Source organism: Erythranthe guttata, chromosome 5 (assembly GCF_056151865.1).
Source record: "Erythranthe guttata isolate IM_541 chromosome 5, IM_541, whole genome shotgun sequence".
NCBI lineage: Eukaryota > Viridiplantae > Streptophyta > Magnoliopsida > Lamiales > Phrymaceae > Erythranthe > Erythranthe guttata.
Genome location: NC_142537.1, coordinates 2,374,753 through 2,388,720, shown reverse-complemented (window position 1 = coordinate 2,388,720; position 13,968 = coordinate 2,374,753). Strand labels below are relative to the sequence as shown.

Here is a 13,968-nt window from a genome sequence, read left to right as displayed (position 1 = left end):
TTGGTTAAAGACGAACCGTAGCGAATGCCAAATGTTTCAGACGCACATGTATATATATTCTTTGCATGTAATGATTTTTCATTTTATGTGTTTTCGATATAATTGCTATGCTTCCATAAAAAACATAGGTTTCTTTGTTTTTTTGTTTTTTTTGTCTGTTGTGATAAGTTTGGCTAGTTTTCCTGAAGTGTTGCTGTTTAAGTAATTAATTTCATAATTTTGGATGATTCCGTTTACAACATCACGGAACTATTTAATTTTTATTTTTATAATTAACTCCGTATTTTACCCTTCGACTGATACCGGTAATTTTTCCACACAGAAATATATTCCGTTTGTTACATTCCAAGTGGATGTCAGAGTAATAGCATGAACTTATTAAGGGGTCATACTGAAATTTTATGCATATTAAGTTTTTTTGCTGCTATATATACATGAAAGATAGATAATATGTTTTTCTACAATTATATTTAATTGTAATTGAAAAAGAAAAGAAATTAATGACATTTGCTTAGAAGTTGGTGCATATTCTACACTGATTGAGCATGTGCTTTCATCACTTGTCTTCCCTTTCTATCAATCATAGAGGCCCCAATACTATATAAAGCAACTCCAGCTTTTTCCTTTTTAAGTACTTCTTCAGATATGGGTCTTTCAAAATATATATATATATTAAGTGTGTATTAGTCTATTAGATACAAAATATGATATTCTTTTCTAAAAATATAAAATATTATTTAAAATATGTATTTTGATGGTGTTGGCAAAAGCTTTTATAAACAATTTACGAGTTTTTTTTGCTCATAAGTTGTTTTTAGGTGTTTGCCTAATCAACTTTTGCTTTTACTTTTCTTCAAATAACTTGTTTTAAGCTTTTAAAAAAAACATTTCTAGACCCGTTTTTTCAATTTAAGTTGATTTTCCAACATATCTGCAGACACCTTAACTTTTGGAAATAAGCAATAACTTACAATCACTAACTTCTGCTTTTGAAAAGTTAGGAAATAAGCAATAACTTACAATCACTAACTTCTGCTTTTAAAAATACGGTCTTCGTTTAACTTTCGCTTGTAGTCTGAACTGTATATTGCAATGTTATAAATAAATAAAATTAAATTAAATAAAACGTCTGAAAATGCAACATGATTGATAAATTCTTTAATATCCCTTTTCCCTATGTGAAAATACTCAACTTTTTCCTTTTGCCTTTCTGACTCCACTTCTGTGAAAATATAGGTCAGATCTTGAGTTCTTTTAGGGCCACTTCTTTTTTGATTCTTGAATTTAGCCACAACAAATTATGGTATATCAAGTGCCTTAGTTTTTAGTGTTGTCCAATCACATTAATTGAGTTTATTGCAATTAGTGCTAGAAAAATTGAATCTGGGGATCTTTTTGCTAATAAAATAACACAAGGTAGCTTTTTAGCAATTCGATGTAATAGAGGGTACTAATTGCAATAAACCCCACATTATTTTCTTTTTCATTTCTCTTGCTTCTTTTGCATAACCACGGGAAAGGGAAAAAATAAAACTGCACTTGCCAAATCCTATAATTTGAAAATTAATTTCACCACGGCCCGGCCCGGCCTGGGAACAATAAAATTTTATGTTATTAATTGCCGACTATAGACATCATTTTTGTTGTTCGTATCAATTAGTGTATTGCTTGCGTGAACTTAAACTGTAGATCTACATAAATAACTACACACTGAGCTCGTATACATATATGATTGTGTGTGTTATCTGTAAATCTGTGGTTTGAAATGACCCGATGTACTTGACCGTTACAGTTAAAATGAATATAATTTTAGATACCTAAATTTGACATATTTGTATTATTTACATGGTCTCGAATCGAACGGCCGGCCGATATGTAATTGAGTAATTAACCAGTTTTGTATTATGCTACTTATCCTATGTGGTTCCAAATGATTGGCTCCATTTAATTATTCATTTGATGTGAGCTTAACTAATTAACTATTTAAATTATTTAAATTAATGTATTATTTTTCTGAAAATTGTTGGAATAATAGTTCGGATTTGGTATAATCTGTTTAACTTTTGGGTCTCGAGATAGGGAAATATGACATTGATGGGAAATATATCGCTATTATTTATTTATTTATTTAGGTTTTGATTGTATTATTCTTTTCTTTTTTAGGGAATTTTTTTTTTTTTTTATTGAGTGAAAATAATGTTTGGGTGGTCCAAGGAAGAATATTCGGTTTTTGAGACTCAAATGAAGCTGGCATACACAATAAATAAATGACTTGGGTTCTATCAATTGTTATTTGAAAATACCAAGCGTTACATTTAAAGAAATTCAAAAATTAATGTATTATTATTCTGTCCTTCCATAAACACATCTAGTGTGTGTGTTGTTGAATGTTGTACTAGTGGATTGGATAATTTATTGAACGAGGAAAGACAATCGAACGGATCAAACTGAAATTAAAAAGTTAATTACAATATATGTATTATTATGTGTAGATCAATGGTACAGGATTAACTGGTGTATTTCACCGTGTATAGCATCAACAAAACCCGTTAAATCCAACAAATGATTTATCAAAATCAAGCTAGTTGTACAATGTTATAATTAATAATTAATAGATAAAATAAAATTCTTGGTCAATCAAAAAGGGACTAGATTTGTTTCGGTCAACACATGAATTTAGGAGATGCTTTGCTTTTTCACGTAACGGATTTTTGGACATTAGTCTGTCATTTTACTAATGTCGTTTTAACTTCGAATCTAATTTTGATATAATTCTATTTTGATTTTAGCAAAATTCGAAACACAAAAATTGTAGTCATTTGGGTTAGCTTTCTAATCCAACTTAAATCCGTTAGATTGGATGTCGTGTGACAAAGTTATGCATGACCTGAGCCACATTTTGAATTTTAGATACCTCAATACATCAAAGTTGTGGGCAGTATTCATTGATTAATGTATATCTTTCTCGGCCAACATCCAATTTTAGTGATTCTAAGTTGGATTAGAAAACTAACTCAGAATACTACAAATTCAATTTTCCAGGTTTTGAAAACTTTAAAATTAAAAATGATCAAAATCACGTTTGAAGTCGTAAAGATATTATTAACTTTGTTATAAATTTATATTTGCAAATATGATACTAGATGTTGTTGAATTTTTTAATTGCAGTTAAAAATAAAGCTCCCAATAACAGATTTTTGTGACACGTGTGACAGCAAGGCTTGGCCTAATCTATCTACATGTGCTAAAAATAGCAAAGAGGACTTTAAAACTGCAGCAAGTGCTGTGGGGCCAATCAAAACGCTGTTGTATCCTACACGTGTCATCATCACGTGGGAGGTGGGCCCTTGTGGCCACTTCAACTGTGTGAGCTAATGTAGTGTGTTACTCATGGGCCCTTGATGTTTTTATTATTACAAATAAGTCCCTCATACTTTGTAAATAATTGTCTCCCTTCATATTTGCACAAATATTAAGAAATTCCATATATGTGACTTCATTTTAATAAAGTCACATAAAAATGACTAAAATAATCTTTACTGATTAACAATTAGTAAGTTTAAAGCAAGAAAAAGATATATTTAATACAATTTTGAAAATGTAAAGTGACAAAATATGTAAAATAAAAATATTTTTCCAAAAGTGATAGTTATTGTGAAATAATTGTAAAATAGGGGGTCAATAGCGAATAATTAAGAGGTTGAGGGATCAAAGTGAAAGTCTGGTACAAATACGATTTTTATGATGGAAATTATAGCAGATGCATGCCAGCATGGGGAATTGAGAAGATAAGGCTGGGAGCAGTAACGCCGTTAAGACTCCGATTTCCGTACTGGCCTATCACCGTCCCACCGTTTAACGGAAGTTGTGGGTGATGTTGACGGCGGGGTCGTTTGGTCAATTTGTCTCCCCTGTGTGGGGCAGATCTGACACTGAATCTGGCTGTTATTTCATCTGATCTCCTCACGTCCTCATCGATGAATAGTTTACACGCGCTCATTATTTTTGCTGAAGTTTAATTATTGAGTATTTTATTATTAAGGGTAAATTAGTAAATTACAACCACCCCTGATGTATGGTCAAATTACGAAAATCCCCTCTTGTTTGGGTAATTACAACCATCCCTCAACTATAAATTTTTTTACATGTCCACCCTTGCGGTTTCAAATTTAGTGGAATCTTCGAGATTATATGGAATATTATCACTTTTGTACCCGTTTTATCAATCTCGAACTCCATATATTGAAGCAAGATAATCATAATATGTATTTTTCGGCTTGTATATATTAGATCAGGGGCGGACCCAGGGGGTTTTCTTGGGGGGGATGAAATATATGGGTAATTTAAGAAAATAATTTTTTTTTTTTGTTTTTAGGACTAAAATGTACAAAATTAAAAGTTTGGGGAAGGGGGGCGAAAGTGCATTAACTAATACATAAATACCCAAAAAAAAAAAAAAAAAAAAAAAAAAAAACAGCTTAAATTTTTTTTCGGGGGGGGGGGGGGGGGGGGGGGGGCGGGGGCCACCCCAGCCACAAGCTTGGGTATGCCCCTGTATCAGATTATGGTGCACGAGAAACTGCATTTCACACAAAACAAGTACAAACTATAGCACATTCCACGAAATCTATATGATTATGTTGAATTTGACTCCATTAGGGTGGAGATGTAAGAAAAAATCATAGTTGGAGGGTTATATGTAATGATCCAAACAAGAGGGGTTCTTTTGTAAATTTACCATACCTCTAGTTGTAATTTACCCTATTATTAATAAAAAGAAATGAAAAATATATTGAATATGAAAAATTATGAAATTCAGATACCTAAACTCAGCCCCTAGTCGGACTCGAAGTCAACGGGTCTAACTCTATTAAATAATATATATTTTTTTATTCCTAAGGAAAATATATACTTCAAATTTATTTTATGATTCTTATAAAAATATAGATGTTGTATATACAAAGTGAATAAAAATATCACCCCCTTAAAATTTTAACTACGATTTAACTAGCTATTCTAAAAAAAAAAAAAAAAAAAAATCGTTTTAAATATTAATTCCACCGTTCTTCTCATAATTATTCATCTTACAAAAACTCGACTCGAATAATTGCATTCTCAACATGTCAAACTCAAACCCATTCACATCCCTAATTATTAATAAAATTTCACCAACCACAAAAATTAAATATAAGAATAACAATTTTATTTTCAAGAAGTCCATATGTTATTCTACTTGAATAGTATAATTTACTACTTGATTAATACTCCATAAATTATATAAAAAAAGGAAGAAAAAAATAAATAGCTTTTAATTATTGCAAAACGGTTAGTACAAGTTTGAAATCATGTGAGTATCCATCGTAGACACACCACTACATATTGCTACTATAAATTAAAGTATGTCACTACACGCGTAAGCAGAACGATTCGAACACTTCTGATGGCGTTACGACCATACGTTCGACAAATGGGCCGTACCCCCACCTGCTCGACATATTGGGCAGGAGGCCGAATAGGGGAAGAGAGTAACGTGGACCATGCAAATTCGCCCACGGAGATTCAGATGGGTCAAGAGCTCGCTTCCATCGAGCACGATAGCTAAAATGTTTGAGTCCCATGTAACTAGTGGATCCATTAGAGCATCTTAAGCATATAATTTGAAGTTTCTAAGATTAATTTTTTTTAGCTTAGACATAATTAAACATAATTGTTTTTTTTTTATTTTAGACTTAATTAATATGAGGTATTCATAAAATCGAGATTTAAAAAAATAAATATATAAGTATTGTATAATTTGAATTCGAAAATATTGATAGTTGGGATAAAGGGTAAGACACGAAATTCTATCTTTCATGTTTAACCAAAAGAATAAAGCTGAAACTGTCTTAAGTTTTCTATGCGTTCTTGACAGCTACATCTAAAATTAATTAATTACTTAATTAATTATAATTAATAATAATACTACTAAAAGCATATCTTGGGTAAATTAAAATTAATAAATTAATTAATAGCCTCGGAATATTTCTTGCACGTTCTTGCACACGGGGATTCTGATATAAAACCTCAGCCTCAGTGCATTTGCATAGATATTATCAAAGTTAATCCAAAATTCAACAACATAAAATAAAAAAAAATAAAAAAAAATAAAGGTGAAATTCAAAACCCTTAATTTTCTAGCTGTAAATAATAATAAAAAGATTAAATTGTCAGTGAATATTTAATTAAAATTCTGATAAAGTAAATTTTCATCCTCTAAAAGCAAAGTTACAAGGTAATCCTTTTTATCTTTTGTTATGGAATATATATTTAAAATGTAGATAGTTGACTAAGTAGATTCAGAAGTTAACCTCAAATCCAAGCAATTTTTTATTCATATATACTTTATTAATTCATTTCAACAGCTTTATCATCACAAGTTCCAATTTACGAGAAGAAAAATAATGATTTAAATGAGAAAAATAGAAGGCTATATATATATATATATATATATATATATATAACTATATATATATATAGATAGAACTTTAATTAATTTATGAAGACAAATTATAAAATAGAACAAGGGTAATTTAGTAATTGTTCTATGTTACTTTTGGAATGTACTAGATGGAGTTAAGAAGATTATCCCCACCTCTCGAACTGCAAAACTCATAATTATGTCTTAATGATGTAATTAAAACCGAACCCTAGTTAACTAGAATTCTTTAAGCTTTTCATTTGGTACTACTTTATAGTTTCAATAATATATGGGGTAAATTTCACTTTTCCCCTGTACTTTGCCTTGGTATTGCTTTACTCCTCATATTTTTGATTCTATCGATTTGCCCCATGCACTTGAAAAATTATCTCACTGTGACCATCGCTGTTAGTTGTTAAACATTTGACATACCACCGTATAGTTAAAGCTATGAAATTACAAAAAATCCACCTCACCCAGTTTAAATAATTATTGAAAAACAAAAAGAATAATAAAAAATTCAAGACAACGAGAAAGCATAGTCCGCAACGTCAACAATAATTTTTTTTTTTTTTAATAATTATTTAAACTGTGAGGGTGGTTTTTTTTAATTTTCAGACTTAGATCAAACGATATTAAGGTCAAAGGTCTACCAACTAACGGCGACGGCCATATTGAGACAATTTTTTAAGTGCAGGGGGGAAATCAATGCAATCGATAGTAGGACGGCGTAAAATAATACAGAGCCAAAGTACGAGGGGGGAAATTGGAATTTAAACTAACATATTTAAAAAAAAAACATTTTAATCTTATTTACTGAGAGTGTAAGAAATTATTAGCAATGGTAAAAAAGCAGAGTAGAGTGGGTTTGGCCAGTAATAATAATATAGTTACAGTGTTGAAAGACGAGCCACTCTTCACGAGAACTTTTCCCCTTTCTCTCTCTTCTCTCTCCTCTTTCTCTCTCTAGTTTCTTTCTCTCTCTTCTCCTATTCGTACCTGTATTATTATTATTATTATTATTCTAGTCCCTGATTTCTGATACACACCCAGTTAATTTTCTCTCTCCCCAAAGCGCACACACTGCAAAACAGTACTCTCACTTTCTCTCTCTAAAACCCAGAAACAGAGGCGGCCATACCATATGTGAAAAACCAAGCACCCTTTCCCCCAATCCCCACTGCCCTAATTTTTTCTTCTTCTTTCTTCTCCTAATCCACCCATTCACCAAGCTAGCTTTCTTTCGATTTGATTTGATTTTGATTTTCGATTTCTCTGAAAAAGAGATGAAGAGAGACAGTATGAATCAGGACAATTTCTCCAGCAGTACAGCTGGCAGCTGCAGCTCCTCCACCAAAGCCAAGATGTGGCCGTGCGATGCCGACGACGGCGGCGGCGGCGGCGGCGGAGTCGACGAGCTCTTTGCTGTTCTCGGCTACAACGTCAAGTCGTCGGACATGGCGGAGGTGGCGCATAAGATCGAACAGTTGGAGGAGGTGATGGGCAGCGTCCGCCAGGACGGCCTTTCTCAGCTCGCTTCCGACACCGTACATTACAACCCCTCCGATCTCTCGTCGTGGCTTGAATCCATGATTTCCGGCCTCAATCCGATGCCGGATTTCGACTCCTCGTTAGATAATCCATTTCTCGATTCATCCCCAACCCTAACCACCACCACCACCACCACCACAAACAGCTTCGACAGCCGTCCTCGTATGCCGGTTGACTTGGATTTCGGGTCAGATCTCATCGCCATACCCGGAAAAGCCGTTTACCCCAGAACTCAACCCCCTCCTCCCCCGCCGCCGCAGCAGCATCAGCATCATCAGCCGCAAGCTAAGAAACTCAAAACGTCGCCGTCTCTGGGCAACTCCGTATCAGCGCTTCATAGGGATCCGGTTTTCGCGCGGCCCGTTGAATCGGCCCGGCCCGTAGTCCTCCTCGACTCACAGGAGAACGGCGTCCGCCTCGTCCACACACTGTTAGCCTGCGCCGAGGCCGTACAGCAAGAGAACTTCAAACTCGCCGAAGCTCTGGTCAAGAACATCGGATTCCTCGCAGTTTCACAGCCCGGCGCGATGAGGAAAGTTGCCACGTATTTCGCGGAGGCACTTGCCAGAAGAATCTACAGGCTGTACCCAACCAACCCACAGGACTCCGCCTTCACCGATTTGCTCCAAATGCACTTCTACGAAACGTGCCCGTATCTCAAATTCGCCCACTTCACGGCGAACCAAGCAATCCTCGAAGCGTTCGAGGGCAAAAGCAGAGTCCACGTCATCGATTTCAGCATGAAGCAAGGTATGCAGTGGCCGGCCCTCCTGCAAGCTCTGGCGTTGAGGCCCGGCGGCCCTCCTAGTTTCCGGTTAACCGGAATCGGCCCGCCTTCGCACGACGACACGGATCACTTGCAGGAAGTTGGGTGGAGATTGGCGCAGCTGGCGGAAACTATCAACGTCGAATTCGAGTACAGGGGCTTCGTCGCTAATTCCCTCGCGGATCTGAACGCGTCCATGTTCGATGTGAGGGAAGGCGAAACCGTGGCGGTCAATTCAATCTTCGACTTGCACCAGTTGATGGCCCGGCCCGGCGCCGTCGAGAAGGTTCTGCAAGTTGTCCGTGAATTGAAGCCCGAAATCTTGACCGTCGTCGAGCAAGAGGCTAATCACAACGGAGCTGTTTTCTTGGACCGGTTCACCGAGTCTCTGCACTACTACTCCACCCTTTTCGATTCGTTGGAGAGCTGCGGAGGCGGGGGCGGCGGATCCGCCGCCGCCGCAGAAGAGGCGGTGAGCGTTCAGGATAAGGTTATGACGGAGGTGTACTTGGGGAGGCAGATTTGCAATGTGGTGGCTTGTGAGGGTGTGGACCGGGTCGAGAGGCATGAAACACTGGCTCAGTGGAGAACCCGGTTCGACTCGGCCGGGTTTGTACCGGTTCATTTGGGTTCGAACGCTTACAAGCAAGCCAGTATGCTGCTGGCGTTGTTTGCTGGTGGGGATGGGTATATGGTGGAGGAGAACGGTGGTTGTTTGATGTTGGGGTGGCATACCAGGCCACTGATTGCCACCTCGGCCTGGAAATTGAGCTAGGCTCACTGAGTCGACTCGCTGGGTTGACGCGGTGGCGCGTTTCTTGATAAGGGTTGTGTTGATCTGCTGAGCTGTGGGTGAAAAAAAATGAAAATTACGCCTTAGTTGAAGAGTGAGACCCCACCACTTCTGTAGTGTGTGTCTCTATCCCTTTTTTTCATTTTTTCCTTTCATTTTCATTCCCTAGTTGAAAAAAAAATGATCTTTGTTCTTTCTTTTTATTTTTATTTTTATTTTTATTTTTATTTTTATTTTTTATTTTGTTAGGTTTTTCTAAAAGTGAATTTGCTTTTGTGGAATCTTTGTAATTTCCTCAGTGATGAGTGTGTGGAATAGATATGATGTGTATTTATGAATTATGAATAGCTTTATTTCATAATAAAAAGAGACCACTCTTTTTGGATTCTTGAATATCATGGGATATACCCTTGTGTGGTGGTTTAATTACAATGTTGTTTATAAATATTTACATCAAATTTATGTTTACTAAAAAAAATCAAATAAAAAAATAGTCCACAAACTTAAAATTTCAATATTGTATTATTGGTCTCTTTAAAACCCATAGGATGCAATGGGTTTTAATCTGAGTATTAATTACGGTTTTATAGATGCTACACCCGACGAAATACATACGGTAATAACACACACTTATGTGTATATGTGTTTAGCGACTAGTTATTTATATAGATCAATTGTTCAAAATCAATCTGTATGTTACACCAGGTTTAGCATCTCGTACACCATTAATACAAAGCCATTAATTGCAATTCATTCTTCAAAATGAAGTTACCAAAGGGTTTTGAAGCTTTAAATAACATGTCGAAGATAATTAATGATGCAATAATTGTACAACCGATAATTAAGGGAATCATCATATATATACTCCTAGGTCACAACGAATTTATTTAAATTTAAATACCTATGTTTAAAGCATATATTAATGAGCTGGATGTCTTAATAATTTAGTGTAGCTGAATGATTATTAGGGCATTAAACAAATTAAATTCCTATAGCTATCGATCAGGTCTATTTCTTGAATGGGGGATTAATATTAATATTATTATTTATTTATTTTAATTAGTTGGTATAATCTGGTGTGATTCGTTCTTATTCCATAATTGACAGAATTGGAATTGGAATCTGAAATTGCCGAATTTCAACTAATCCAGAAATTGCATGTATATATATCCAGCCGGGAGTTTGACTAAGTGAAAATCCAGAATGGGTTGACGTTGACGTAAAACTAACAACTCAATTTATTTTGTCTCTCTTATTTTCTTCTTAATTATCTCAAGTTGGCAATAAATTTTGCAATTTTTAAGCATGTATACATTTATTATACCCATAAAGAATTGACCGAAATTGATGCAAAATCTCTTGAAACGAGTAGTTCAAAGGTTTAGAATTTGAAAATTTATTCAAGAATGCTGGTTCGAATGCCACAACATTTGCGTTTTTATAAGTATGCGATACTCGTTGCGTAAAGTATAGTCGTTCAGGAATTTCCTGCAAAACCACTTAAAACACTATCTGACACTTCAAGAAATCCCGGTGCGATTATACTATAACGTTTAAATCAGATAATGTCACGTGTTGATAATTAACTCAATACTTTAAAGCAATTAAGTCAGTAAGAGATCGCGTTCCTTCAAATGTTAACCTAGAATTATGTGCAACGAGCTTAACCTAGAAAATATTGGTTGAATCGAAGAATCGAATTCCGATTTATTAGACACCACCTTTTAATTTAATTTATTAATTTAGAAAAAAAAATGATCAATGGTGGGGAATTGAAACTTCAAAGATGTGACTTTTCGAACAATATAATAATCATAGTTTATGAGGGGTAATCAACATCAAACATTAATGATCTAGTCACTAATGATTGTTACGTACTTAAATAATCTTATAATCTAATGTTAGATTAACCTTTTAGGCTAGGAATATTTTCAAGTATCTTTTTTTAGTTTTATTTTTTATTCTTTTTAAATTTCAAGGCAAAATTATTAATTACATATTATCATACGATTGCTAAATTCATTGTTAATATTTTAAATATAATAAAGTATAATTTTGCCGGCCGTTTGGTGACGTGGAAATTAATAAAATGTTTGTGGTCCAATTCGATGCATCTGCACATAATTTATGGACCATTAGACAGCATTATCCAATAACGACCCACGTTTATTACTAATTTATTACATTAAGACCTAGTTTTCTCTGTAAAGTTAACCTTAATTACACAATTATATCTTATTAAGTTATTATAAATCAATCAAAATCTTAGTTTACTAAATTTAGTTTCATAATAAGCAATAAAACATTTTACTTTTATATTTACCGTAAGAGGAAATAAAAAACATATGTAAGCATGTAATTTACCACCAGATGAAAAATATCGGGTGATTTTGTAATATAAATCTATAAGCAGAATCACCTGGTATATTTTATCGAGTATAGCAGCTACAAAACTGATGTGTAATGAAATAAATTGTGCAATGTTTTTTTTAAAGGCACTAGCTTCTATTGAATAATGTAGATGCAATTTTATTCCACTAAAGAACATAAAATAAGTAAGAAGTGGAAAATGGGGTTTTTATCATATTACTCCATAGATATTGGACCGAATACGTAAAAAATGAAAAGTTTAATGCTTTTGGCGTGTGCAATTGTAGATTATTGCGGCCATGCAAAATTGTTGTAATATTAAATTTGGCCGTCTTAAGCATAAAATTTCCTACAAGATTCGTTGGCCTATCACATCATAATCCACTTCAAATCTAAAGTAAATTTTTCCAATAACTTTTAGGATATTACTTTTCGTAAATTTATAGTTTTCATTCTTCAAGTTTGTACTGATTTCACATTTGTTACCTCATATTTACAGAAAATATATTTGGTCCCTCATGTTTCAATAATTTGACATTTTTGGTCATTTTCGTCGAATTACCGTTAGTCCGTCAGTTAGGGTAATGATGGCCCCACGTTTGATTCCGTTAGTCTTAATGGAAAAATGACGGAAATGACCAAAAATGTTGAGTTTTTGAAACATGAGGGACCAAATATTTTTTTTTTTTGTAAACACGGGGATCAAAGGTGAAATCGGTGCAAATTTGAGGGATGAAAATTGTATCTTCCCCGTATTAGATATGTCCCTGATGTATGGTCTATTTACCAAAAAGTCCCTCATTTTTCATAATTACATTCACCTCTGCACTTCGTAGTTTTTTTTTATATTAACATCTTTTTTTCGGCGGTTTATGTAAGGAATTTACAAATTGTAGGGATCTGAATATAATATCTGGAAAACAAAAAAGATTATTTTATTCATAAATAGTCTTTATTTCAGTGAGGTGGTTGTAATTTACCCTAACTTTTATTACAAGTCCCACAATTTATGAAACATGCAACTTAATTCAATTTGTTCAATTTTTCTTCTACACATAAACGAGTGAAAATTGTGCGCCTGCATATAGCTCGTTTTGGGGGCGGTAAGTTGGTGCAAGAAATGAGTGGAAATTAATTAATGGCCGGTTTTAAAGAAAATCAAAGCCAAGTCAAACTACATATGTTGAACTTGGCAAAAATTCAAATATTGAAAATAACAATAGAGAAAAAAAAAAAAAAAAAAAAAAAAAAAAGATTGGAAAATGTTGACAATTGTAAATAAAGAACATTCTAATGGAGGTTAAATTGTCAACATCACTCGTGGGGTTGTAATAGTTGGGCATGTCGGGTAGGGTTGCAATTTTGGGTCAATTTCCACTACTACATATTTCCACTATGAAAAATGCTTTTAATTCAGTTCCACAAAAAGAAAATTAAATTTTATTTTATTTTTATGTATTTATATATTAGTTGATGCCAACCAATAGCAAAAGACTCTTTTGATTTTGACGCAATTTTGTAAAGTAGAGCACTAATACATGAGTTTTGTATTTAAATAATGTGTTTTTTTTATTATTGGGAAAAGTGAATAAAGAAACAATAATCATTGGATTTTTATTAAAGCATAGTAGTGTAGTGAATAAAAATAGGGGAGAAAATCGGAACGAACTGTATTTTTCATTCCGATTTTTGAAAATCGTAACTTATTTTTACTCTTCAGAAAGAAAAATGAAAAATCCCAAAAAAACAATTACCGTTCAATTTCGTCTAATTTCCACCCCTGTGTAAAATTGATGTGCACATTTTAACATTAGTTAATTTTAAAATAGTTGCACCTGGATTAAAAGTGGAACAATGAATCCATAACACAGTCTGTCTGATTGTCATTGTGTATTAAATATGTAATTGAAATGTCACATCAAATTGTAGGAAAATATTTGCATATCTATATATTTATTATATATATAAAAAATAAATATTATCTTGTTTATTTATTCTGACTAGCAACTTGAGAAAAAAAATCGAAACTAA

The 13,968-nt window shown here is 33.8% G+C and overlaps 1 protein-coding gene across 1 annotated transcript; it reads left to right on the top strand.

Annotated features, from left to right (window-relative positions):
* The first annotated feature begins 7,349 nt into the window (after positions 1–7,349).
* LOC105966068 (DELLA protein GAI1) lies at positions 7,350–9,960 on the top strand. Its single transcript, XM_012990613.2, has one exon. The coding sequence runs from the start codon at positions 7,744–7,746 to the stop codon at positions 9,547–9,549; it is 1,806 nt and encodes a 601-aa protein (XP_012846067.2). The 5' UTR covers positions 7,350–7,743; the 3' UTR covers positions 9,550–9,960.
* The last annotated feature ends 4,008 nt before the right edge of the window (positions 9,961–13,968 follow it).